Here is a 27778-nt window from a genome sequence, read left to right as displayed (position 1 = left end):
GGTCCTGGAGGACGGGTGGGCGGGACGTGAAGCGGAGGGGCGGGGCGACGTGCATGTGGGACGACGTGCGTACGGAGCGGTGCCGAGCGATGCGAACGACGTGGGCGGGGCGGGGCCTGAAGAACGGGTGGACGGGACGTGAAGGGGCGGGGTGACGCGGGGCGGGTCGGGAGACGTGGAGCGGTGGAGCGGCGGAGCGACGTGCGGGACTGGGTGACGCGAAGGGGCGGGGTCTGGAGGATGCGGGGCGGGGCCCAGAGGCAACGTGTACTCACTCCCAGGTGGAACGCTCGCCAGCCACCAGGCTGCTGTGACTAGTTTACGCAAATGCTCCAAGCTACCCGAGAAGATGTTTTCCGCTCCCCTACCGCAAAATAGCAAATGAAGAGAGCAGGGAGGTGAGCGCTCTTCGCTGGGTGGTTTACATGCAACGGGACAGCCTGTAGTGGAGCCCCCGCTGCCTACACAATTACCCGGGACTCGTGTTTCTGCCTGTTTACAGGGCCAACTCATTTGCTCATGCCCGAAGGTTTTCTTCCTAGGTACCACCTAACTAGGATACCTGGAGAAGGACAACGGATCCAAAACCACTCCGGAAAGGCGCGGTCCCTGGTAACCCCTGCCGCAGAGCCGGCTCTCTCCCCAGTTCCCCGCTCTGATCGCTGGCTCTGTTTGGTTCTCTCTCCCGCTAGTAAGTAATCCCCCTGAGAGGGGTACTTTGTTCCCTACAGTAGCCCCAGCACTTAGAACAGGACTTGGCACCTAGAATGTCCTCAGTATTCATATTTTAAATGATTGAAAGAAACGAACGAAGAGGGATTAGGGTATCAAGAAGACTATGCAATCCAAGAGGCTATCAGAATTTAACAGGATGTAAAGCAATAGCCCCCTGGGACATCCGCAGACCTACCCCAGGGTTTTAATCCAAATGCAATTACTTGCAGACTTCTGGACGGTAGACAAATAACCCTCTACTCAGATGCACTGAATGATCAAAGACTCCCCTCATAGAGCTGCCTTGAGGATGGAGTGAGGATTTAGTAAGCTCTCAATAGATGGTGACTATTATTACCATTCTTAAAGTTTTTCAGATGAAATAATATTGAACCAACCTACATAATGGACTCTAACATAAGTACACAAATTTTTTTTTCCATTTTATGTGCCATGTTTTCATCCCTGTGAAGTCTCAGCTCACATAAATCATTTAAGTAGCACTTCATTGGGAATGGGAAGCCCATTGAGAGAAGCCAGGATGCTTTCCACCAAATTTTCCATCATCTGTCGTCTGGCTTGATGAGTTGCACTTCCAATGTGAGGTGTCAGAATGATGTTCTTCAACTTCAGCAAAGGATGATCTCTGAAATACAGATGAATTGAGGAAAAGCATTCAGAGCTGTTTTGTCTCCTGAACTTCTTACTCATGTTTCGCACCCCACCCTAAGAACAGCCATGGGATGCTTTATGGCATACTTTAATTACACCTAGCTATGACCACCTCTCATCTAACCCCCGTATGAGGGACCCTACATTCTGGGGTGCTAACACCTAACTGCATCCAGGCTATTAGTACACAATGGCACAACATGTGTGGTGGATTAAACACTGGCCCACAAGACAGAAAAGGGCCTTAGGGAAGATAGATGCTGGTCCAGGCATCACAGGACCAGCTGGACGTGCCTTTAATGAGCGGCACTCAGAGGGCAGAGATTTATTAACTAGAATTAGATTAGATGGGGTTCTCTTCCAGAAAGAATGCAAAGGATGGGAGTCAGCCTGGAGAGATGATGAGGTTTTAGTGGAGCAGGTCAGACAGGCCACAGACAATGATGGATAACAGTGCGACCGCTGAGAAAGGGCCGTGACCTACCCCAGCACGGCCTCCTGTTCAGTACAGAGGCCAAAGGAGCCATGTGGCAATGACCCTCCATCTTAGCTACTGCAGCTCAAAGGGCACACCTTTGGGAAGTGTATGGACCCCAAAATCTATGGACATTCTCTGGCGCACTTATATCAATGTACTAGGACTGCCCTAGCCCCCAGGACTGATAGCAGGAAGCCATCCTGTAGTGTGGTCAGCAGGGGTGAGAACTACTCTTCCCTCCTGTACAACGGCACTCTCTGGAAACCAGGCTCAGGAGGAGGCTGTGAACTGAGACAGAGTGACTGCCTTGGTCCCAGCTGATGTGGAACACAGAGGTAGCTGAATCACAGCCAATCGTAACAGCACCTGTCCATAATATCTGGTGTATAGGCAAGAGCCAATTCTGTTGAGAAGGCATAGCAAATACCTCTGTAATTGTTACTGATTTGTTATGTAATGAAACTGCATTTTACCATGACCATGTTGTGACATGGTGTAACACTGGCATTGTTAGTAAAAATTAACTACCTCACGAAACAAGTCCTGCGATGACACTGATACTGATGATCAATTGTATTGGGAGACTGAGTTAAAGCCTTCTCAATACGAATATTGATATGATACCAATAGGAAGTGACTGGCCTGAGGAAAAACTAAATTTAGCTAAATAGCAGCTAATTTATACACTGAATGCACAAGGCCATCATAAGGTACAAATCGTGGTAGATCAATGGGCAAACAATCAAACGAGTACAAAAATGCCAAACTGTATGTAATGGATTTATAGGGTGGGTTAGTTGTTGTTTTAAACCTATCCCTGCCCACACTGGCCCTTCCAAATGGTAGGCATAGTCACACGAATGCTATTGCTGTATGTCATATAAATACTGTAATAAATGTAGATGTTCCAATACATATGATGGCTTTGCTGTAAGACAGCCCAGGCTGAGGGCCAGGGAGGGGATGGCCGTGTAGTAACAGGTTAACTCGGCAGGCAGGCTCGGAGCACTCAAAACCAGCACCTTACAAAGTTGGCCCTCTGGGACACAGCCTTTGCTCTCTGCCACCTGATAAGAGTGTCTTCCTGTGCTTGGGGCCTGGAGCAAAGCCAGAGTTTATGCTAACAGTGTAATCTGTGGGGAGTGCCTGTTTTTGCTCACCTGGAGCCCTGGGCCACTCTGTATCATTTTGACCTGGGGAGGGGCTGGAAACTAAGTAGCCTACATGCTGACCCCAAGGCTCGGGTGAATGTCCCTGGTTAGAAGTACTTCACTGTGTGGCCCAACATCATTGCTGGAAGTCGTAGCTGCTGTCCACATAGCTGCACTGGGGAAGGACAGCCGGAAGCTGTGCCTGGCTCTCCAGGACTCACCCCTCACGGTCCGCTTTTGCTGACTTTAACTGTACCCTTCTCCGTAACAAACCGCTAACTTTTCTGAGTTCTGTGAGTTTCTAGCAAATCATTAAACCTGCAGGTGATCTTTGGGCCTCCTTGTAGTAGTGATAAATGAATTTTTTCTTCTTAAATAATCTTGTAGTAAATCTCTTTGTAAGGCAAAGGATACTTATGCGATATGACTAATCCAAAATTTCTTACTTTAAAAAATTTTTTTACAGAAAGCAGCAACAAAACGTCTGCCCCAAAAAATCAAGATGAACACTCAAATAGGTTGATGAAGATAATATAGAGATTAGAAACTAATAGGATATCTAAAGATTAAGTTATTCATAAAATAATTGTTATATCTCCTGGCCACAAAAATAATTTCCCGTGGGACCCTGCGAGTGCGCCACCTATTAGGGTAAACTAACCTTTAGGACGTAACCCTGCTGCTGGCCCTGCAGGTCCTTAGGGAATCTAATAAAAAGCTCATCTTAGCAGACTAAGCAATAGGAGTTATCACGTGACTTCTAGGGTTCTGAGTAAGTGGACAATGGTCCAAAACGCTCATGCTTCTTAATTTCTGTTGAAATTATTTTTTGTTCTAGATCAGTGGTTCTTAAACGTTTGGTCTCAGGAGCTCTTTACAGTCTTAAAAATTGAAGACCCTAAAGAACATCTGTTTATGTGGGTTATATCTATCGACATTTACTGTGTTAGAAATTAAAAAAAAAATTTTAATACAGAAGCATGCATTTTTTTTAGCTGTCAGAGTGTCATCACATGTCATTAGTCTCCGGAAAACTCCATTGAACCCTTGTGAGAAAACATGAGTGGAGAGGTAAATCACATCTTACAGTATTATGAAAATAGTTTTGACTTCTCAGGCCCCCTGAAAGGGTGTCCAGGCCACCTTTTAAGAAACTCTGTTCTAAGTAAATTATTTCCTCAGAAATGTCTAAGTTCTATGGTCAATCTTGATCAATTTAGATATTAAATTTGGTTGTAATATCATTCAGCTCACAGTCATTTTCTTACCGGATTGAAACCAAAGCTGAAGGAATCAGAGCTAAGAACAGCTAGTTTACAGAATGACATCGTCGAAATTCAAAATAAAGGACAGAATTAAGGCTCTAGCCCTAACAGCCTGGATCTTTGGGTCAAAACACAAAAGCAAATGAAATTAAATAGAAATAAATGTAAAATTTCACACATACATTTAAAAAAATAACTGAGGAACTAACAATCGAGAAACTAATCTTGATTTTAGCTGACTAAACTTAATGAGGGGTGCGATGAGGCTTCTAAAACACGTGCTAACATTAACTTTGTATAACGTTTCTGCAGTGGTCAGGCACAACGTGAATACCGTGTTCAGGTCTCGAGAGCACATTTTCAAACGACCTTAAAAGCTAAAGTGCTGGAAGACAGTGATAATGACAAGGTGTCTGGAAATGCCATTATCAAGACTATAGTTGAAGGATATGAAGATATTCAGCCTCAAAATAGAACATAGTAGTTGTCTTACAATACGTGAAGGTTTGCAAGAGATAAGGAAAGATGCTCCAGAGGGTGGACCAGGGACGGTGGGTGTGGGGAGGTCTGTTGGGAGGACAGCTCTCCAGTCCCTGGAGGCTGAAGGAGAGGCGAGACCGTTTGTGGGACATGGAACGGGTCACCACAGGCACCTCCCAGGCTGAGACCCTGCAGCCCCATGACCATGCAGCTGCAGAGGCCAGGTGTGAGGCCTGCCCCAGCACCCAGAGGACCACGAGTCTGTCACCTGGGCAGGGGCTCCGGGTGCGTCACATCCAGTGCTGCTGCTTTGATGACCCCGGTCTGAAGTGCTTGCAGCAGGGCGTCCTGATCCACCACCAGACCTGAGTTGACGAGACAAGGTGTCTATGGTCAGCAAGGCCAGGCAGGACCCGAGGACGCTTCTGCTCAGCGCCTGCTGCCACACGTCTGATCCCCGGGAGGTCTGACAGAGGTGGCCCTGAGCCTGTGACCCAGCACAGGGAGTGCCCTCCGCCCTCTGCGCATACAAGGGGCTGCCTCCCCGGCAACCCGGGGGAAAAAGCAGAGCCTTGGGAGCTTCTCACAGGTTAGGGGACTTAACACAAGTGTGGCCTAACTGCCACTTCAAACGTAACAGTGAGACAGAAGCTGAGAAAACCCTGTGTCCCTCCCAGAGACCCTCAAGGACCTTATAGCCAGAGCGCAGCACCTAGCCTGCCTGCATGTGGGAGAAGCCGAGCCCAGGCCCTGTACTGTGGTGCCTGTTTTTCCAGAACGTTCACTGCGCTCACTGGCCTCTGACCTGCCCAAAGCAAGGACGCATGGATGCTTCTTGCGCCTCGGGGCCCGAGCCATCAGAGCTGTCACACTGGCTCAGCCCTGTGAGGGCGCTGGCAAGCGCTGCTCGCCTTGCCTGGCACAGAGGGACACATGTGGCTGCTGGCAGCACCAGGTCTCACATGTACCCAGGTGTACCTAGCCCCCAACCCTGCCAAGGCCAGTGGCCTGGACGTTTGGCGTCAGCACTGATTCTCACATGTGCGGTCCCTCGCCAGTGTCAGAGGACTCTGTTTCACTCCTTCATAAACGCCACACAAACCCGCCACGATGCTTGGCTGTGGCCTGGGGCCCACTATCTCCTGCGCACAGACACAGCCTACACACACGGCCAAGAGCTCAGCTAACCCAAATCGGTTCTTAAAGTGAAGGCTCGGAAAGGCCACTCCTGCATCTAGAAATCACGCTGCGATGCACCTGCCGCCGGAGATGCCCAAACCCAGACCTGAGACCCAACTGCAGCATCTCATTCTCTGTGCTGCCAATTTGAGGTTCATGAGAGGTGAAGCCAGACACCAGAAACTCAGAATAGAAAGCAATACCGCTTTCGCTCAGCACCCGCCGCCTCCAGGGTCTGGGCCTCTGGAGAAGGCCCGGCCCGCGCACCCCAGGGGCAGCACCTCTGCCGATGTTGACCAGGATGGCCGTGGGCTTCATCAGTCTCAGCTCCCTCCTTCCGATCAGCCCCCGGGTCTGGGGCGTCAGGCTCACGGCCACCATCACGAAGTCCGACTGCTGAAGCAGGTCATCCAGCCTCTCGCAGTACGTGGCCCCGACTGCGTCCTCCTCCTCTGTTTTCCTGTGCAGGGAACGGCACAAAACCCACGTCCTCCCATCAGAAATCGGGTCGCTCCAGGAAGGGGTTGCGAGGGGAGCCAGGGCCTCGGTCTCCCCCCCAGGTGGGTCCAGGACTCAGCCACGGCCCTGGAGCCCCCCACGTCCTGTACCCACGGGACTTCACCAGGGCCACAGCTCCTCGGGGTCAGGAGCCTCCTCCCACCCTCTTCCAACCTGAGTCTGGTGCAAGCCTGATCGGCCTCAGGCACAGTCAGGTTGGGGCACTGCTGAGGGTGGGGAGCCACCGAAGCTTCCAGACAAGACAAAACTAAGGCTGCGAGGGCCGAGTGCTGTCTGTCAGAGGGCGAGGGGCAGGGCCTGACCGAGCCAGGAGTGTGGGCTCCGTTGTCGGTCCCGTCTGAACTCCTGCGCTGGCCGCCCCAGACAGCACAGCGCTCAACAGAAATTCCAAGCTCCAGGCAGGCACAGCATCCCCGGCAGCTGCCAATGCCACGCAAATATGGACAACGCTGACAGTATAGGAACTCTCCTAACACGAGCCTGGCCTGGCAGGGGACACGTGGAGGAAAGATGAAAGGCCAGCTTGCTGGCCCCTCCCGAATGCCCTGCCCACATCGCCCACCCGCCTTGTCCTGGCAGAGCCCGGGCCTCCACCTTTGCCCCCATCACACTGAAAATTGTCTCTCCACTGTTCACTGTGCAAACACAGTGACTGAAAACGGGGAGCGGTTCTGGTGTGAAATCTCCCAGGTCACCATCAGCCAGGACTGCACCCCACGTGCAGTGGGAGGTGCAGAGTGGCCTTCCTCGGGCTGCCTTGCAGTGGGGCTGGGGGTTCAAGGGGAGACAGGCGGCCCCTTAGGAGGGTGTGCCTTAAATGAAAGACTACAGGCAGCTTCCAGGGTTGCTGCGACGCAGAGTCAGTGCCACTGGGTGTTGGGCCGAATTGCATATGACAGGAAACGAGTTTCAGACTGAAGAAGGGACTGGGTGAGCAAGACCTCAGAATTCAAGGGACCAGCCAAAGTGCTCAGTGGGTGTCGACAGCATCTCCCATGATCGAAAAAAATCACTTAAGAAATAAAAAATGAACAATTATAGGTGAGTTAAAATCTCTTCTTGGTTAAATTCTGGAATCTTGTTTTCCTTATGTCTTGTTGATAAATACATCCATGCTTTCTACAAGCAAAGTGTTACATCTTCTGCATAAAATATCTACTTACTGAAGATGAGCATGCAAAATTCATTGCCTCGGTTTTGCCTGTAAACTATGGCGCTATCTTACTTTAAGGCCTGAAAAACAGTTTTGTGGATTATAAATTTCTTCATACGATTGTATTTTCATATCACTGGTTTCTTAACGTGGTTGTAGTACAATACACTTGGTTGATTTAGGTCACATATGCACTGAATTCACAAATTTTTCCTATAATTTTACAGTATCATTTGTTTGGAAATCACACATTTCCTCTGTTTTTCATATCTGATAATGAATAAAACACCTTTGCTTGTTCATTTCTGAAAAAGAACTGTCTTTAGTGATTGTTTTCGGTAGTGGTATTACAGCATTCGTCTCTGTGTAAATTACCCCACATAGGGAAGAGTTCTAGTCCGTACCTATGGTTCTCATTGAAAACAGAACTGGGTGTGCATTTCTGTGATGTTATGAGTACATTTCTACTTTATTTGGAAACATTTGCCAAACTAACGCTGTATAGCATTAAAAATGACTAAGATTGCTTAGCATTAGAAGCAGACTGTGTCTGGAAAGCTTGAAACAGCAGTGTTCGTTGCTTATCTAAAGCCTAGTTCGTTGCTTATCTAAAGCCAACGTCCACGGTGGCAGGAGCACTCCATATAACAAACCTGCTGTATAATGAACAATCTTGGACATTTATCAACTGTTGATACGAAAAGAAAAAGTTCTCTTTCTGGGGAAAATTTTTCAATGGAAAAAAGTCACAGCCACATTTCTAGGTAATCATAAAAATACCACAATCCTTTTCTGGACCGTCGATCCTGTTTTCTGGAAAGAGCAGGGGAGCCTTGTGGAAAACAGAGGGACCACACATCCAACCCGATTTAAGGCAGCGACGGTTCACTGCAAGCCCACCGCCCAGTCCCACCTGCGTCTCCTATTGTGGTACAGAATCTTCATGTCAAACGCCTGGGCCCTCTGAGCGATCCTGTAGCCGATACTGCCCATGCCAACGATGCCCAGGGTGGCGCCCGTCACTTCCTGACCCATCCAGTTCATGGCAAAGTTCTCTGTATCTGGTGAGATGGCCACTTGGTGACCTAAGATACACAACGCGACAATGGGAGTGGAGATGGCGCCACACAGAAACCCATGACTCTTCCTGGGACCTTTTGAGAAGCTGACGAGGGGAGAGGATGCTGGCGGCCGCCCATGGCTCTCACGCATCTCATTCTGACACCAAACATTGTTTGGTGGGGGAAGAAAGCAGGGCCAGACAGCAGCGTCCTCACGACAGAACCAGCACCTCCTGGTAAATACTGGAAACGGCCGCTGCATTCATGTTAAGGAAAGGTTTCTGGTCCAAGTTCATCGGTTCGGTGTGTCTGTGTGTGAGGGATCGTGTGTGCATGTGTGACTGGGTGTCTAGTGTGGCTGTTCTGTGTGTGGCTGTGTGACTGTGTGTGTGACTGTGACTGTGTGCATCTGCATGTGCGACTCCTCCGTGTGTGTGAGCCAGAAGCATCCAGAAGCAGAAGGAGCCTGGTTCTTGCTTCTCCTTCCTCAGCACTTCACGCCAAGCTCCACCAGGAGGAGGGTGAGTGTGGGGTGCTACACCGCCCTTCCTGGAGACAGTCCCCGATGCTCCCAGGGACGCCCAGTGTGTGGACAGGTGGGTCGTGCCCGCCCACCTGTAGGCCTCCCCCCACAGCAGCGCGCTACCCGGGCAAGGAGTAGGCCCCAGGGCGTCTCCGCCAGGTGCCACCATCACTGCCCGCACACACTTGGCCCCTGCTACTTAGCGGCGTCTGGTGGGGGCGGAGGCAGCGGCTGTCACAGACTGTTGGGCTACCTGGCCGGGTCTGGCGCTAAGTCGGCTGCTGCGGGTCAGCAAAGGGACTTAGATTCCCAAGGGTAACCAAGTGCGGGACGCACCGTGAACCCGGCCGGGGGGAGAGAGGGACCCGTGAAACCCGCCGGGGAGGGACCCGCGCCTCCACGACCGCAGCGCTCACCTTCCACCACCCGCCGCGCCGCCGCCAGCAGCAGGGCCATCCCCAGGTCGGCCGTGGGGCTGGAAACAGCGTCCGGGGTGTTGGCCACCTTCACGCCGAAGCTGGCGATGAGCTTCAGGTCCAGGTGGTCCAGGCCGGCCCCCGCGGAGGCCACGACGCTCAGCGCGGGCAGGCTCCGCAGGAGCTCCTCGGTGACGGCCGGCTTCCCGCCCCAGATGAGCACCGCGCGGATCTTCGCGCCCAGATGTGTCTTATTTCCCACGAACTCTTGCATGCCGATGAGGTTGAAGTGTTTCCGCAGCTCTCCGAGGTGATCCTCGCACACACCACCGGGTCCCCCGAATCCAGACACCAAGACCGCAGGCAGGCCCTCGTCCTCCATGCCCCCAGGTCGCACGCTGCTCCGCTGCCAGGCCGGGCAGAGTTGTTCAGACAACAGCTCTGCACTCCGCCTCCACCCTTACAAGGCTGGAATTCATTTGATTTCCTGGCTAAATTCCTATAAAACCTGAAGGGCAAGAGACCCAGCGCTCTGCCGGGAGCACCGTGTCCATCATGCCCACTTCACTCGGCGCCTCACCTGCCCTGCAGCTGAAGTGGCCTCTGACCCCAACCCTGGAGTGTTCTCCTAGTGAGGAGGACAGGGCAGGTCCCCTTCCCCGCTCCGTCCCTTCCTCTCCTCCCCCTTCTCCTCTACCCGCTTTTCTCCTCTCCCTTCCTTCCCTCCTTCCTTTCCCTCCCCCTCCCTCCCCCTCCCTCCCCCTCCCTCCCCCTTCCTCTCCTCTCCACCCCCTCCTCTTCATCCCCTCCAGCCCCCAAGCCCGGAGACAACCTGTGCGAGAGCTTGGAAGAGAATTTTAAGAGGCCTACCAATAACCAGGTAAGCCATTCCTGGATTACTGATCTGAACACCTGGGAGAGAGGTGGTTTTTTCCCAGCTACTAAAATTTAGGATAATTAGTTATGCACGAGGTAATAAATAATAAAATTCAATGTGGATGAAGAAGGGGTTGATTCTGCCTCATGGGGTGATGCCATCCTGAATTCCTAACTCAGCAGGTCCTGGTGGGTCGTCACCCCACAGGCATGTAACAATTTTAGTAAAAGGGTTACCTTTGCCTTATGCAGGCCCTGTCCATTGTTTCTGTGCTTTTAGGTTCACACACTTTTGAAACATCAGAATAATCCTTTTTCAGGGCATTGAAGTGTGACTACCCCCAAGAGAACACATGGTCTGTCAGCTATCCTGTAATCTAATTCTCACTCGCTTTCTCTCACCTTCATTTACCTTCCTCGCATTCTCTCCTTGATTCAAAAAACAAAACAAAACAAAAACAAACAAAAAACCCCCGCAAACTGTCATTCTGGGGAGCATTTGAGATCTTGCCTTCCAGCAATTGTCAGTTTGGGCTCAAATGAACTCTCATAAAAATTCTCTACGTGTTTGGAATTTCTTACATTGGCATGATAATTTTTTACTGTGAAAGTAAAAGACATTTATTATCATCTGTCTAATGAATTAAATAATGTTTTACATTCCTTGTTACTAATTAAAAATAAGAAATATCTAACATTTTATAGCTTTCCTCCAAAAAGCCGGTTGTGTTTCGGGAATTGAGGCTAATGGATGAGTTTTATCTTTGAGTCATGAACTTAGCTAAAAATGTTTACAATTCATTCAAAGCTCAGAGCGTAATTGGTTAAAAAAAACTTTTCGGACTTTGAGTAGTTTAAAAGAGCATTATTCAAGATAAGATTCTAGTTTATTTTCAGACAGGCGGCTTGATTCCTGACTTGCATTAACACTGGTCACAGAGCAGCGATATACCCACCACACCATTAGTGTCGGTGGTCTCATGTGGAAAAGATGCAAGATTCTCCAGGTGACTCGTGGCTGCTCCACGTGCTCAGACGGAGTGAGAGTCCCAGTCAGGAGAATGGCAGCAGCTGTGCCGGGAGCACCGGGCGGATGCTGGGCCCTGGCCTTTCTGAGCCTCTTTCTCTCGCTCTATAATCCCCCTCAAAAGCTGGATTTTATTTCCCTCCCTGCCAAACTTGCCCTCCTGTCCTCTCTCCAACCCCTTTTAAAGTCTATTCTCTTCTCGCCCTCCAGTAGTTTTCTGCCCCCACCATGAGTACAAAATCAAAGTCACCTGTTCTGTCTCTCACAGACTCCTGGCTCGGAATCTGCACAAGACTCAGAAAACAGGCTGAAAAAAAGAATTTTCCTTAAGAAAAAGAGGAGATAGATGATGCTACGGTTAGCCCCTCTGCTTTCTTGTCAACCTTTGCAAAGTTTGGATTTGATGGAAAATTATCTGATCAGTATATGACCAGATAAGGGGACCTAAAAGATTAAGGTATGCCAAATGGTTTACAGATCCCTTAACAATCTGTCTGCTAGTTCAGGATCAATGCAAACTGCGCTGTCTGTACTTTTTATACGAAGTTTCTTCCGTCACCATGTATCAACAAATCCAATATAATTTAAAACCAATACCATCACAATGTGTCTCAGCAAAAACAGGTGCTATGCTCCTAAAAAACTAGATTCATGTAAGGGAGAAAACTATGAACTAAAATCTGATGTGGGTACCTGAACTTTGCCCATTTAAAGCTTAACCAACTTAGATAAATAATAAATACCTGACCAAATTGAACTTTAAATTCTGGCAGAGTCTCTGAAGCCACCTCAATCCTCTCCCAAACGAGGCAGATGTAAATAATAACAACATTGGATTTTCCCTGTTAAGTCCTTTAGGCTTCCTCAATGCGGGTCAGAATGGGTCTTAGGATTCTAGTGCATACCACTTGTCCCAGGTGAGGTCTAGGGTCACAGCCATATCCACACGGCAGAGCTCGGTTGAGCCTCCGGCCCACGCCACGACATCCTAGGTGCACACTTACCTTATGAAAAGACCCCAAATATAAGGAGCGCTTTCGTGGAAACCAGCCTCCCGGAGACGTCCTTGACAGTGAACGCCTAAGGTCTAAAAGCACAGAGACTTCTCACCTGCCCAGCACGCCCTACCTAGCCCCAGATCCCGCCCCACTGGCCCGGCTCCCGGCTGTGGTCCACTGCCCAGGCCCGGCCCCGCCCAGGCCCAACCGGCACCACCCTCTTGCCCCAAGCCCCGCCCCACTTGCCCCGCCCCGGGCTGCGGTCCACCCAGGCCCAGGCCCCGCCCCGTCCCGCCGCCAACACCCAACTTGCCCAGGCCACGCCCTCAGCCAGGCCACGCCCACGTCCTGGGCCGCTCTCCGCCCCTCTCGCCCTAGGCCCCGCCCCGCTTCGCCCCGCCCCAGCTCGCTCCCTCCCCTCGCCTCCGGGGCCTCGGCACGACCTCCCCGCGGCCGCCCGCCCTGTCCCGCCGACCGCGCTTCCCCACCGCCCAAGCCCCGCCTCTCCAGGGCGGAAAGGCCTCGCCCCCAGGCCGAGTCCCGCTCCCCGCCGCGCCTCTCGGAGCAGGCCACGCCTCTACTTCAGCTTCCGGCTGGAGTGTCTCGGAAGTTGCAGGGGGAGCACCGGAAGTGCACTTGCGCGCGCGTAGTGGCCCAGAAGGACTTTGTTGCCGTGGTGATGGGGATAGCGCGTGGGATGGAGTCCCCTTCCGGAAAGCTGGGGAAGCCCCAGGGCCTGGTCAGGGCCTGGGTCGTGGGTGTGTGCGGCCTGTGTGCTGGGGAAGGTCGGCCGGGGTGGCCTCCGCGTGGCAGCTGTGAGGACGCGGCGCGCGGTGTGGGGACTGCACACCTTCGCGCTAGGAATCTGGGGAGGGAGGGGCGGTTAAAGAGCAGGTCTCAAGTTGTAAGTTTAATAATTTCAAATCCACGTTTATGACAAGTGAATTTGTTTTAATACTTCTGATTATGACAGACAAAATGTTGCTTTGACATAAGAACCAAAGTAAGTCAGGCTACACCTGTTTTTCCCAACGAAAGAGAAACCGTATTGAAGCCCCTGGGCCAAGAGGTTTGCGCAGAGGCCGCGTTTGGGCCTTATTGGACCTTCTTCTTAGGGCGTAGGTTGTTAGTGTGGCCACACTTCTGGCAGTGGACAGCACGGGGATGCAGGCGGGTATAACACTTGCGGCAGATCCTGTCGCAGTTGTACTTCTGGGCAAGCTGGCGGAGGGAGGACTCAGTGATGCCGCCCTGCAGAAGAAGCACCAAGTGCAGAGTGGACTCTTTCTTGTTATTTTAGTCTGAGAGAGTGCAGCTGTCTTCCAGCTGTTTGCCCGCAAAAATCAGACGCTGCTGGTCAGGTGCGATGCCTTCCTTGTCTTGGATTTTAGCTTTGGTGTCACTGGGCTCGACTTCGAGTGCGATGGTCTTGACGCAATGTCAGGCTCTTCACAAAGATCTGCATCTCTGCGTTTGCTGGGCAGACTGCTCGGCCGTGCTGTTGAAGAGAAGGAGCACCTGTTCTTGATAAGCAGCAGCCCAGCTGTTGAGTGGCCCCTGTGGGGGCTCATCAATAACATATGGAGACGCCACCATGGCAAGGGACATTTAGACTGCAAATACTGAGAGTTTGTAAGAACTAAAGAGTTTCGGTTTGGGTGAGGCGACTCTTTCTAACCTAAAATCTCTCTGAAGACCCTTGGGGCATTCCCTCGTGTCCGGGCATTCCACCTCGACAGTGGTTTATAATAAACCACAGGGAACGATGGCAGCCTGCCTAGCATCACTGCAACGTTGCAGAATGCGAGATCAGTATATAAAAATTTATTTCTATACACTAGTTATGAATAACCTGAGAATAATTAAAATAATTCCATCTAGATAACATCAAAAATAACAAAATACTTAGGAATAAATTTAACAAAAGTGCAAGATGTGGGCACTGGATACTAAGGCATAGATATTAAAGATCAAAATAAATGTAAAGACATCCCACATCCATGGATTAGAAGACGAAATTATAGCAGTACTCCCTAAACTGGTGTACAGATTCAACACAATCTCTACCAAAATCCCAGCTGCCTTTTGTGCAGAAATTGACAAATCCAAAAGTTCACATGGAATGCAAGGGACCTAGAAAAGTCAAACCAATCTTGACCAAAATCGGAGGACTCACTTCCTGATGTCAAGAGTCGCTACAAAGCTACATTAATCAAGACAGTGATACTGACATAAGACTACACATACAGATCAATGGAATAGAACTGACACCACAGAAATAAATCCTTAGACAGTCAGTTGATTTTCAACAAGGGTGCCAAGGCAATTTGATGGGGAAATCATCATCTTTCCAATAAATGGTGTAAGATAACTGGATAGCCACGTACAAAAGAATAAAGTTGGATGCCTACTTAACAACATACACAAAAATTAACTCAAAATGATCATATACCTAATGTGAGAATTAAAAGTATAAAACTCCTAGAAGAAAACAAACATTTGTAACCTTAGAATGCTTTCTTTGATATGACACCAAAAGCACAAACAACAACATAAATTGGACTTACTATTTAAAACTTTTGTGCTGCAAATACCAAAGGGAAAAGTCAATCCACACAACGGGAGGAAATATTTTCATATTATATATCTGGTGAGGGTAGAGTTGGTTCCACAACTCTGTGAAGAACCACTATACCTTACATGAGTAAATCTTATGAGAGTGGTATCCCCACAAGGCTTTTTAACAGACATCCGAAGATGGACAGTGGTGACGGTTGCAAATGATGTGAATGTAATTGACGCCACCAAATGCTTAAACCTGGTTAAAATGAAAACATATGTATTTTACCACAATAGAGAATGTGAAACAATGTTTCAGTAAATTATTTGGGGGCGTTTGAGTCTTACGCATTAGCTTGGAGTACTTCTCTGTTAACAAACTGCTTTTCACAAGCAAAGCAAACGTTTCGATGTCAGGAAAACATGACTGCCAAAATGACTAATTCGGGGCCTTTGTGCGGGCCTGAGTGGGACAAGCCGTGCCTTACAGGTGCCCTCCACTGCCCACCCCGCCTACGGGGCTAGCGGCGTCCTCTGTTCTGCGCCGCCCACTCCCCGGTCACGGTAGCACCGCGGTGAAGCCGGTCTCCGACGCCCTGGCGGGACAGGTAAGCGGTCTGATACGGCGCGGCCCCCGGGTCCCCGGGGCAGCCCTCTCACAGCCGACTGGAAGCGACCACCGGGGGCGACCGCGGGACCAGCACAGACGCCAGACCCCGGGCGCGCGCGCGCACGGCGGACGCACGCACGGCGGGGGCGCGCACGCACACGTCGGCGCGCGTCCACGTCCGGGAGACGGCTGCGCGGGAAGCCCTGTGTCGCCGGAGGTGCGTGCGGACACGGCGCGGAGCGGGGCTAGGTGGGGGCGGGGTCCTGGGCAGGGAGCGGGGCCGCGGGGAGCCGGGTCCTGGGCGGATGTCCCGGGCGGGGGGCAGGCCCCGGTTGGGGGGGTCTGTGCGAGCCCCCGTCGGCCCCGCGTGCTGTGACCGAGCCGGGAAGAAGCTCGTCCACCGAGTCCCTCTCCCGCAGAGGCCGGTTCAGTCGCCAGGATGTCGTACATGCTCCCGCACTTGCACAACGGCTGGCAGGTGGACCAGGCCATCCTTTCGGAGGAAGACCGAGTGGTCGTCATCCGCTTTGGACACGACTGGGACCCCACGTGCATGAAAATGGACGAGGTTCTGTACAGTATAGCCGAAAAGGTAACGCGGCCCCTCCGCTTCACGTTAGGTCCCCTCGTCAGCTCGGTGTTCAATTTCTTTTGTTTTGCCAGTTGGCAGGAAAATGTAAAAGTGTTAAAAACAGTCGCCTAGCAAAGGGAAGACGCGGGCTTGGTACCCGGACAGATTCTTAGCCTGTGACGTGAAGGTGTGCTCCCTGGAATTGAATAGCGTATGTCTTTTTCTGGGAGGAGTTTCCATACATCTTCACATTTTAAAGAGGTTCACGATCTCTCTCCCTAAGTAAGTTAATGATTCCAAGAGATAGGGCATTTTTCAGAATTGACATCTGTAGTGCCTTGAACAAAACGCATTTGCAGACTGGCAAGAGCTTGGAGCTTACTTTAAATAGCTCAGTTTAAAAAGATTGCCCCTTTTAGGGGATCCTATTGTTATTTGTATTTTTAAAGCAGAACATTTGTTATTTGCATAGTAAATCCCGTTAATTTTCTTTTCATTGTCTTTTTTTAATCTCATCATGCATCATGCTCTTTGTAAGTTACTTGGTTTATACCTTACAGTGATTTAAATGCAGAGAACAGTAGGAGAAAATATAATTGTGGTTTGTTAGAGCTAGCTTTCCTAATTTTAATATTACAGTGGGTCGTCTGTGGCACTTGCTAGCCGTTAACGAGGGTGCAAGTTGTAAGACACAATTGTATAATTCTTTTTTTATAATTTCCTCATGGCAATTTTAAGTCAACTTTGATTTGTTTTTTTTTTTGCAATTGTAGCAAGAGCAAAAAGCAAATATGTTAGTGTGTTAACGAAATGATTAACATTCTATAAACGATTTGAGAGGTCATTCATTTAATAGAAAGTAAAAGTGGACGTATTGAAACCATCTTTCATGGGACTAGGCGATGCTAATGTAGGCTGGCTTAGAATAACACCTTTGAGTGAATAGTAGCATATGTAAGGCTATATTATATCTAGGAAGGGAAAACCTGTCTGACTTGCCACTGCTAATTTTTAGCGTGTCCACTCAGTAGGGAGGTGCGTGAGGCGGGGGTGGTGCATTGTGAGCGTCCGGCCGTTTTCCTGTGTAGCCATCACAAGTACCACTTGGAACACTTACCGTAGTGCACTGCAGGATTCTGATTCTGTTGGTCTGCGTCGAGGTCCAGAAATGGCATGTCTCAGAAGCTCCCCTGGGAACTGATGTGATCTTCAGATACCCCTCAACAGAGGTCAGGGTCAGGGTCAGGGTAGGAGTGCTGCAGTTATCAGCCACCCCGCTCCTTCCTCTTGGACACCAAGACGGAAGTACTTAGGGAACCAGGAGAGCCACCTGTTCTCTCACCAAGGTCCTCCCAGTCAGGTCAGAGGTCACGAGTGAGGTGGGCCAGGGGGTCACTTATATGTCGCTTAAGCTGTGGAGGTCGTGCAGTCACTGCTGAATTTAGTGAAGACTCTGCTAAGCACTTTTCTCATAGATGCATCATTAGCGTGTTGCCTTTGAAATAACTGAGGTTGTATGCCCTGGGTTCTACCTTGCAAGTGGTGGCTTACACACCAGGCGATGTCCAGATCCTGCTGCCTTCAGTATGAGGCTAGGATGGCTGCAGACCTGAGGCTTGGTTGGCTCCTCATGTCTGAGTAAAACTCAGCATGATGCCTTTGGCTGGGAGGCAGATTCTCTGTGTCAGTCAGGGTTAGGAATTAACCAGAGTTGTTCTCTAATCTCTCTGTGTCTGTCACAGACCAAATCGCTGTGCCGGTGGTGAGCACACTTGGCGTTGGCCCTGTTGATAAGGACAGTTTCATTGGACTCACTTTGAATGTATATATGTGTATTGATGTTTTCTTTATTTTTAAGTATAGGAATGAAATATGAGTTTATAATTCCGGAAGCTCTTTTTGGGGAAGCTCAACAAGAATTTTTTGAAATCTAAGGTTTTAGTAAAAGAACAATTAAACTCTATTTAAAAATCTCCCTCTGCAGGAATAACAGATAAAGGGGGATCTTCCTCACCCTGTTACAAGCCCCTTTCAGTCCCCCAGCTGTTTTACCTGGAGTGAAAGTTCCAGTGTTGAGGCCAGACCTGATGGCACTGTCTTCTGGAAGGTGGAGTGGTGTCCGGATGCTCTGACAGTGCCCGCCCCTCCTTATGCTGGACTGGTTCTGAGCTGTTCTGAAACAGATAGCTTATGGGTTTTACAGATGTCTGCCGGCTGCTGGAGCCGCCGTAACAAATGACGCTTCCCGCTGCGCAGTCGTTGTGAGTAGCCAGCTGCGAAGAGACCATCTCGCGCATCTGCAAGCTGCCGTTTTGTCACAGTGACTCACTGTTACCTGAATCCCACAATGAGTAAGAATAAATGGGACGTTTACTTCGTGTGTGTTAAAAAGCCCATTCAAACAGAGTCTAAACTACGCAGAACTGAAATGATGTCGAGTCATGATTGTACGTTCTGATAAAATTGTATGTTTGTGGAACTCTGCGGGAATGGCTGGGGGCCATTCTTAAGTTCACATGAAGTTGGTTGGACCAGCAGAAGCTGAGGCTTTGTCAGTGCGGGGTCAGATAGGAAGCTGCAGAATGCCCCGTCTGGGTTCGCTGTGCACGTGCGCCTCTGGGAGTAAGAGCCTCGCGGCCAGCAGCGAGCTACGCGGGCGGTGGTCGCAGGTACAGCCCGAGCTAGATTCTGCCACCTGCTACCCGTGTGGTCTTAAATGACTTGTCTCTTCACCTCGTTTTACTCATCTGTAGGACAGGGGTGCCAGTGCCTAACTCGCAGGGCAGTTCTGAGGATCCAGTTCCCGCAAAGCCTTCTGGGACACTTCCTGTCACGGAGCAAGTAGCGTGTTCAGTAATATTAGCCGCCATTATTCTCTGCAAGAGTTGTTCTGAGTAGAACTAATCGGCATATAGTAGTTGTCGAAAATAAAGTTATGCAGTTTTTTGGGTGCATTTGAAATGAATTGCCTAAAAACGTACTAATTAGCCCTTCAAATGTGCACAGTGCCAACCGACAGTCCAGAACATTTTCTTCTGCTTCTTGGGCGGTCCCTGGCTGGCAGAGGGGCCGCCGGGCAGGTCATCACTGACTTGCTTGTGGGATGTAGGCAACAGGGTTGGAAAGGATATTCACTGCTGTAGGCGATCGAAACAATACATGTTAAAAACAACTTGATAATAGAAAGGACATTTGTATGTATGGTTCTCGGTTTACAAAAATACTGTTTAACAGCCAGTTAAAATTACTGCAAAAATATTAGGCAAATGTATTTTAAATGTGATCGACTTTTGCAAATAAGTCTTAAATACCGTTTAAAAAGATGACTCCCATGGGTAAATGGGCAAGGAACTGAAAAAGGATATTCCAGGGGTTAAGTAAACTTCAAAGAAATACATTGAAACACTGCGCTGTCGTTTTTCCCATGCAGTAAAGATGAAAAGGTGTTTAACCGTCTGGCGGTGGTGACGGTCACCTGCCTTTGGGAAGCAGCTTCTCAGCGGCAGAGTGTCACGCTCCCAGATCATTGGTGTAACTGATCACACGGTCCGAAACAGCCACAGTGTCCAGTGACGTGGCCCACAGTGCTGACCGCGTAGTTGCAGCGCCCAGGAGGAGCCTGTCCCCTCGCCTGACCCTCACCCCAGCCCTCTCTCTGCACTTGGAAATTGGGATTTAAACTGCACACGTCCACCCTGCTGAGTGGGGTATTATTTGGCCATTGAAAATGACTTTTTAAGAGCTTGATCTAATAACGTGGGGTCCGTGGGGTCAGCTGGAAGGCCCTTTAGGGTTCCACTGGGCTGGCAGTCAGGTAGGTGTGTGAGTGTGTTCATACTATAATGTTAATGTCTCTTTTTAAATCATAATAACTTCTACTCTGTGGGAAGTAGGAAGAGAAGATGCTTTTCTTAAGCAAGTGCCCCTGCGTGCTGACGTCAGATGTGGGCAGCCCTTAGAGACCAGCAAGGTCTCTTGGTCCCTTTTGCTGGAAGCTGTTGTGCAGAGAGACGGGGGGGGGGGGGGGGGGGGGGCTGCTTTGCCTAGCCCCCTGCACCTGAGTGGCCGTGGTGGCCTTGACATTGGCACTCAGAAGCCTCTCGTTTGACCAGGAGAGAGGGAAGTGGTTGCTGGGCAGACGCTGCGACACCGAGGTCCAGCAGGACCCCCCTTCCTTGCCTGGCTCCCGCAGGGGGTGTCCACACTCGATGCTTTCCATGGCCAGACTGCCACATGGTCTCGGCCCCACGCTGCCTGGCACCACCGCTGATGACCCCAGCGGTGGCTCTCAGGCCTCGCCTGATCTGACCCCTGTGGTGCTCGGCCCAGCTCCTGCCTCGGCCTCGAGCTGAGCCTTTGCCGGTGTGCCTCCCCGGCCATCTCTTTCCTGCCCTCAGCCACAGCATGGCATGGTCACTGGTGGGTGCAGATGGCAGAGGTGTCCAGCCAGCTCCATGCCAGTCACTGCCTGTGAGGGCCCTTCTGTGTTGCTGCTTGGTTTTTTCCGGTCGGTGTGTACGAAATCCAGCCCCTCAGCCACCCCTTCCTTTAAGGAAGGAACAGGCTTCTGGAGCCTGACAGGCCCAGCCTGCACCTCAGGCTCGTCTCCCACCTCCGAGCCCTCATCAGCCGCTGCCCCCACACTGGTCACCTTCCTTCTGTGCCTCTCTTGACACATGCGCTTCTCTCAGCCCGAGAAGTGTCCCCCCCACCTCCCCACAGCCCCTCGCCCCCTCCGGGCAGACTGATTCTTTCAGCGGTGGGCTGCAGCCAGACCTGCTGGCGTCAGCTGTGGCACTTGCTCCCCCTGTGGCTTGGAGTCACCCCATCTGAGAGCCTCAGTTTCATCACACACAGAACAGCAGGATTCATCATACACAGTTTCATCACACACAGAACAGCGTCTCTGTTTAGTTAGGGCGTCGAAAGAGCTAGAACGCATGAGAAGTGCCCTGCACAGAGCGGATCCTCAGATGCTCATGACACCTGTCTCTGGTGACATGGGCACGTTCAGTTCTTCCTATTGGGACACCGTCAGGCTGGGCCAGGGGCCACCTGGCTCCCATGTGGCCTTGTCTGACAACTGGCTGCACTGCATGTGAGTCCATTCCGAGTGTCGGGGGTTAGGGCGTCAGTGGACCCTTGGGGCTGGGGGACACTGTTTAACTCACAACGTGTAAATTCAATAAGCTTTCTGGAAGGCATCGAGACAGTATGAGGAGCCTTTAAAATGTCATGTTCTATGTTCTAGAGATTCTGTTTTAGGAATTTATTTTTAGGAAATAATGAAGTATACACAAATTTAAGGGTAAGAATGTTCACAGGTGAATGATAGATGTTAATGAAAATGAATTATGTTCATTAAAATCAGAAAGAAAATAACAGAAGAATGGTAAAATAATGGCATAGCCATTTAACGAACTATTATGTAACCATAAAATTGTTTTTGGACAGCATGTAATTTATATAAGAGAATGCTCATAAGTAAAGCAGGATATAGAATATTGTAGCATAATCACTGTGTGATCACATTTTGTTAAAACAGTATAGACAGATTTTTTTTATATATATACCAGAAAAAATGGGAAAAAATATACTAAAAATACATTCATAGCAGTTAACTCTGTTGCAATTGACGGTGTTTTGATTTTTAGTTTTCTGGGTTTTCTTAATCTTCTCTGATGAACTTGCAATTAAAGAAAAAAATTAAAGAAAATTTGTTACATACGATATTATTTGGGGTACTAGTCTGTTAGTACAAGAGGCGGGGAATGTATGGCTGAATTCTAAAGGCATGTTTAAGGCAGCTATTTAAAGCATGTCGTTAAGTAGTCGTCAGAGTTCAAGTTCATGCAGATTGTTACTGGATCCGCATGAGTAACATATCTGTGGACGTTTTCTGTAACCTGCTACATTTGTGTAGCCTGCTGTTCTGAAAAATGTTAGTGAGGCGCAAACAGCCGGTTTTCAGGACCCGGAGCGTCTTACTCCGTGTGCGAACTGTAATGGGAGGTGCTGGAAAGCAGGTTTGCAAGCTGTTCTCTTACACACAGAGTGTTGTTTTTGTTTGTTAATGTGTTTTTACAGAATTAAACATTGATTTGCTATTTTAGGTTTTTTTTCAATCTTCTTTACTTTTAGGTTAAAAATTTTGCAGTTATTTATCTTGTGGATATTACAGAAGTACCTGACTTCAACAAAATGTATGAGTTATACGATCCGTGTACTGTCATGTTTTTCTTCAGGTATGTCCTCTTAAAGTTGTTATTTAAATTGAAATTATTGGCCTAGAAATTTAATGTGATCAAGATATCTTTAGATTGTTTACTTGGAAGGAAGTCAGTTTGTAGCGATAGCACATACAGTTTGTTTCACCAGACCGTGTGATCATTTCAATAATTTTCAAAGTAACAATCCCAGTTTCAGTGTTTACTCATTAACAAATTACCCTTTTGAAGTAACTTTTTGGAACCGCAGTCGTAGACGAAGTGTAGTTAAATGGAAGACTTTCTCATTGACATTTAAGTGACGTCTAAATGTAATCTGTTGATGAAAGTGACTGTTTTTAAGTAACTCACTTTAAAAATATGTCAGTGACTCTGTTTAGCGTCCTTTTCTGATACCTGAGAGGAAAACTTGAACTAAATTTCTTTGCTATTTATATATACAAGATGATTTTATTAGTGAAAACACCCTGTTGTGGACTCTAGTCAGTCAGTGTTGGCATGAAAAACAGAATTTCCCTCGTGTCTCTAGGTTAATTTGTATCCATGACTTATGGGCTTTGCAGCGAAGGGAAATGTGGGAACGGATTCTGGCCACGTACACAGGGCCTATGCGGGTGGCAGGTACGTTCGATGGTACTTATGTAATAAAGTTAGGTGACATCATGAGTAAAACATAATTCAGTTGTAGAGCTTCAGTTTGGAAGGAAATCATTTGACCTTGTACTTGTCACATCTGTTTCTGTTGCTGCAAACGTTGGTGAATAGGAGGATCAGAGCCTCTGTCGGAAAGCAAGGTCCGGGAGGCCCATGTGGGGGGCGTGTGTCAGCTTTGTATTCCGTGTGACACGCCAGCACGTGCTGAGTGGCTGAGGACGGCACCACTCCCCAGCCGGCCAGTTCCATGGGCTCTCGGGGTCTCAGGCCAGAGCCACGGGCGGGCCGAGCAGGGCAGCCGGTCAGGGTGGGGGTGATCCCCAGGACTCACTCAGGTTGTCGGCTGAATGCAGGGCCTCGCGGTCATGGGCCTGAGGCCTGCTGTCGCTGGGGCTCCTCTCTGCTCCTCGAGGTCCCCCTCCCCGTCCTGGAAGACCTCACCGGCAGGCTGAGTTCTTGTCACAGTCTCCCCAGTGTCCTTCCTGCTCTGCTTTGAGGGCCTGCATGATTGGATCAGAGTCGCCCAGATGACCCGGGCTTGCCCCCTTACTTTAACGTCAGTCATTTGGTGACCGCAGGAACATCTGCCAATCTCTGTGAGGTTTAATGGAGCTGGTCACAGCCTTGTCTCATCCCTTCTCACTCCCTGAGTTTAGGGCAGGAAATCCTGGGGTTATTTTGGGGTTCTGCCTCCCACAGTCTGCCCTTCACCTCCCGTCTGCAGAATCGTTCTGGGCAACCCACAAAACCCAGCTTCTGGACCTCTGCTGTGGCCCAGCTGTCCTGGCGTGCAGCGGGGCGTAGGAGGGCCAGAGGGCGCGGGGGTCTGGTCAGGGCTGAGATCACCGCCCTGGCCAGCCCCTCGCTGCCCTCGGGCAGGCTCCGCCCAGGTTTCCCCACCTTTTTCATGAAAGGCTTTTGCAGCTGGGTCACTTCTCAGCCTGCTCCCTGCCAGCAGCATTCGGAGCCCCATCAGCGCATTTCATTGTGTCCTCTGTCCCTCTCAGCCCGAGGGCTGTGCTTCTGCGTCCTCTGTCCCTCTCAGCCCGAGGGCTTTGATTCTGCCCTGGTTGCCGGGGATGCCTCTGCTCGGCCATGGCTCCCTAGAGGACACTCCCGAGGCAGCTCCCCAGCCGTGACGAGTGGTAGGACCTGCAGATCTTCGGCAGGTGGCAGTGACGGACGCGTGGCCTCTTCTTTTCCTGTGCCCCGAGTTCAGCCATGTCCAGATTTCAGCACCCTTTGCCATCTGGAGAGGCTGAGAATTTATTTTTTTTCTGTCACCAGTTTGTAAACTGTCCTGTCTTTTCTCATTTCGCTGTAAGTGGGAAGAAGAAACCAGATAGCGCCTTCCAGACCTGGCTTGATGTTTCTCCAGCTTAACGTCCAAGTTTATCACTTACGACGTGTGCTTCCCACAAGCTGCAGGACGTGGTGCCGCTGACAGTGTGCACTGGCAGTGAGGACCTCTCTCCTCCGTGACTGCGATGCACCACTCTGTTTTCTCCCGGGCCCTCGCCAGAGGCGTTTCTGCTGCCAGGCTAGTCAAGGACTGCAGGCCTTTTCCACCATGCTCCTCAAAACCCCAACTCCTTCAGGGGCGTCGCGAGGGCTTTCTCAGACCCTGCCTGCCACTGAGGGGCAGAGGGCTGTGCTGGGGAGGGAGCCGCAGAAGGAAGTCGGGGCAGTGTGTTGGTGTCGTGGGCCTGGTGCCGCTCCCATGAGAGGTGGTGATCCGCCTCGTCCTGTCTCTGCCGCCCGGAATCCTGAGCCAAGCAGCGTCAGCGCTGGAGTTCACGCGTCCACCAGACACGTGTCTTGACTTCCACCAGGCCTTGTGGCCTGGTGCTGGGACATCATCAGATAAGACAGGGTTCGCACTGTCACAGACCTTCACCTGATGGCCACTGTCACATACACTGGCCAGGGGAGCGGGGAGATGCCAGAGCAGTGCTCACAGAGACAATCACCGGCCCAGACGGGGCGTGGGGAGGGCTCGAGGAGGCGGGGTGCCGTGCAGTGAGGCTCGGGTGAGCGTTGCACTCAGGGGCAAGTGTGGGGACCTGCAGGACTGAGCTGTGGCGGGGGCAGCGTGAGGGCCCAGGCTGTCCCGGAGGCTCAGGTTTGCCGCAGAAGAGACGTCAGGTTTGCCTGTGGGCCGCTCGCTCTGGTTGAAAGGACGCCAAACAGGCTCCGGGACGCAGCACCCCCTGGGGCCGCGGGCCAGTGTGGTGTGCGACCTTGCAGAAGTGATGGGCTCGTGGACGAAAATCTATCTGCAGCCCGCCAGGAAGGGTCATGGGCAGGCACAGCTAGGGCCACAGCTCTGCTTTATAGAGCACGCGCGTGAGAAGTAGCCTTTTGAGAGACACGTTTGTAAAGAATCATCTTTCCTAACAAATCCAGGGTACCCTATTCACAGTGAGCGGTTCACATCATTTCACAGTCAGGGCTTTTCATGAAATGTACACTCGGTGCTCACAAAAGCACCATGAAAACCCCACACTTTGGTGTTTCCGGGTACAACCGTCTGGAAAAGCTCGGCTTCCGAGGGACGGAGACTGTGCCCTTTGACCTTTCGGTTGCCCCATGGGACGTCTGTCCCGAGGAAGCGGGAGCGTGCGGGAAGCGCGGGGGCGGCCCTTCGCGTGTGCGGGTGCCTCCGCCGCTCCGTGCGTGGTGCCTCTTGATTCGGAGTCGACCTGATTTCGCGATCTCTGGACGCCTCAGCCGTCTCTTCCATCTCGCTGCCCTGTCGTGGCATCAGTGACCAGCTGGCTTTGAAACAGCTCAGCGTCACACCCGCTGGGGTTACTGATGCCCCGCCCCCTGGGGCGACCTCCCACAGGGCCCAGGCTCCATGCTCCCAGCCTGTGCTGCCGCGCGTGGCTGTGCACTGCCCGGCAGCACTCCCACTCATCGTGGAAACCGGTGGCCCTGCCTTGCCACTGCTCGCTGACCATTTCTCATGGGACCGAGCTGCCTCAGGGTGTTTCTGGCCGAGGGAAACGTCGGGAAGCTGGGTCTCTGCGTGGCCAGGCCACGTCTGAGGGGCCGGTAGCAGGAGCTGGCGGCGGGGGAGACGGGCACCCGCGGGCCTCCTCGTGGGCGCTGACCCGTGTCCTCCCGCAGGAACAAGCATATCATGATCGACCTGGGCACCGGCAACAACAACAAGATCAACTGGGCCATGGAGGACAAGCAGGAGATGATTGACATCATCGAGACGGTGTACCGCGGGGCCCGGAAGGGGCGCGGCCTGGTGGTGTCCCCGAAGGACTACTCCACCAAGTACCGGTACTGAGCCCCACCCCGCCGGGCCCTGGAGCGCGGGCGAGGGCCTCAGCCCCTCTGCGCGGCTGCTGTGTTTCATACTACCAAATTCCTGTAAATATGTCGCTGACGTGAATAAAACGCACGGTGCTGGGAGCAGTCGTAACCGGCTGTTTCGCAAGAGGCTGCGTGTGTAGATGACCGACTGTGTCCAGCCGCCACTCGGGGCGTCCTCTGGGGTGGAAGTCGGGGCTCTGTCCTGCACACGTGGCAGTGAGACGCTGTCTGGGGCTCCAAGCAGTGCCGCAGCTGGGTGACGTAGCAGGATTTTGTGCCACAGGCCTGGAGATGCAGCCCGACCCAGGCGTCTGTCCCCAGCCCTCTCCCGGCCCTGCAGTCTCTGGCAACCTCGCACACCCTCAGCTTGGGGGTTCACCTTTGTGGCCTCCCTGTGTCTGTCTGAATTTCTGCTTTTCTAAGGACGCCCGTCACTGGATGAGGGCCACTCGGCTCCAGCAGCAGCCCCATCTCCATGTAAGGTCACCTCCCGAGGTTGCCGCGGTTAGGACCCCCAGTGTGTGAATTTGGGGGGTGGCGTGCAGTGCAGCCCACACCAGTCTCAAGGCTTGAGTCCAGAAAGAAAACACACTTAAGGAAAAAGTCTTGTTTTTCTGGTTCTGAAAAACGTGCAATGAAACGGTGGTCTCTGCCTTTTCTGTGTGAAGAGTGGGTGGGCCCCGCCCGCCCGAGAGGGCGGCAAGGGCCCTGGGCAGCGGAGTCGGGGGGAACATGGGGTGTGGGGGGAGCGTGGGGTGGGATAGGGAGGAGCAGAGTGTAGGGCAGCATGGGGTGTGGGGGGAGGACCAGGGTGGGGGGGAGCACAGGGCACACCTGCGGGGAGCACGCTTGGAGTCCCCATCCGGTTTCACAGCCCAGCTCTGTCACTTGCTCACTAAGAACCTGGGCAAGTGGCCTTCTGGAACTTCATCTTCAGAGTGCAGGGGACAGTGGTGACAGGAGAGGAAATCTGAGGTGTTCTGAATTAAACTACAGTAACAAGAGACGGGCGTAGCCAGTCGTCAGCTGTGCGCCCTCTGACCAAGGCTGCCCGCATTCCCGGACGTGTACATTGGAGCTTTGACCCAATGTCTAGGCGTCCGTTAGCCCACACCAGATGTCACGGCATCCCACAGGCCTGTGAACTTCCAGGACTTGCGTGTAACCAGAGGTCACAGACAACTCTTACAGACCGCACCCATCGCAAGACTGCCCCCACTGCCCCTCCCCCCACCTGTAGCCAGCGTAAGTTCCTTCAGATCAACTTACCTCTTTCTTCCCCAAAATGCCGTATAAGAGCGCCCGCCAGCTCAGG

At 51.3% G+C, this 27778-nt stretch overlaps 2 protein-coding genes, 1 long non-coding RNA gene and 1 pseudogene across 8 annotated transcripts; 2 read left to right on the top strand and 2 right to left on the bottom strand.

The window, feature by feature from the left end:
* Positions 1–251: 251 nt before the first annotated feature.
* Positions 252–5075, top strand: LOC105309788. The gene is made up of 3 exons (XR_897421.2): positions 252–398; positions 543–691; positions 4593–5075. It is a non-coding gene; the product is annotated as an uncharacterized LOC105309788 (long non-coding RNA).
* LOC105309789 (glyoxylate/hydroxypyruvate reductase B-like) lies at positions 1133–13087 on the bottom strand. Of its 3 annotated transcripts, none has more exons than XM_011385985.2 (7): positions 13001–13087; positions 12519–12601; positions 9612–10017; positions 8525–8696; positions 6221–6399; positions 5029–5125; positions 1133–1360 (listed from the first exon to the last, which is right to left on the bottom strand). In XM_011385985.2, the coding sequence occupies exons 3-7, from the start codon at positions 9991–9993 to the stop codon at positions 1204–1206; spliced, it is 987 nt and encodes a 328-aa protein (XP_011384287.1). In that variant the 5' UTR covers positions 9994–10017; positions 12519–12601; positions 13001–13087; the 3' UTR covers positions 1133–1203. The 3 variants fall into 3 exon arrangements, with proteins under 3 accessions (XP_011384287.1, XP_011384288.1, XP_023382175.1); XM_011385986.2 differs by lacking the exon at positions 13001–13087 and adding an exon at positions 11765–11821 and having other exon boundaries at positions 12519–12699; XM_023526407.1 differs by lacking the exon at positions 13001–13087 and having other exon boundaries at positions 9612–10079; positions 12519–12699.
* A 355-nt stretch (positions 13088–13442) lies between these two features.
* Positions 13443–15735, bottom strand: LOC105309784 (annotated as a pseudogene).
* Positions 15736–15805: 70 nt separating this feature from the next.
* On the top strand, positions 15806–26592 carry TXNL4A (thioredoxin like 4A). Of its 4 annotated transcripts, none has more exons than XM_011385977.2 (5): positions 15806–15898; positions 16101–16273; positions 22394–22497; positions 23009–23100; positions 24459–26257. In XM_011385977.2, exons 2-5 carry the CDS (start codon positions 16121–16123, stop codon positions 24575–24577), a joined length of 468 nt encoding a protein of 155 aa, XP_011384279.1. In that variant the 5' UTR covers positions 15806–15898; positions 16101–16120; the 3' UTR covers positions 24578–26257. The 4 variants fall into 4 exon arrangements, with proteins under 4 accessions (XP_011384279.1, XP_023382174.1, XP_023382173.1 ...); XM_023526406.1 differs by lacking the exon at positions 24459–26257 and adding an exon at positions 26266–26448 and having other exon boundaries at positions 15809–15898; XM_011385976.2 differs by having other exon boundaries at positions 15848–15930.
* The last annotated feature ends 1186 nt before the right edge of the window (positions 26593–27778 follow it).

The sequence above is a fragment of the Pteropus vampyrus genome, unplaced genomic scaffold (assembly GCF_000151845.1).
Source record: "Pteropus vampyrus isolate Shadow unplaced genomic scaffold, Pvam_2.0 Scaffold852, whole genome shotgun sequence".
NCBI classification, from domain to species: Eukaryota; Metazoa; Chordata; class Mammalia; order Chiroptera; family Pteropodidae; genus Pteropus; species Pteropus vampyrus.
The sequence above is the reverse complement of the archived record's forward strand: the minus strand, read 5'-3'. Positions and strand labels throughout refer to the sequence as shown.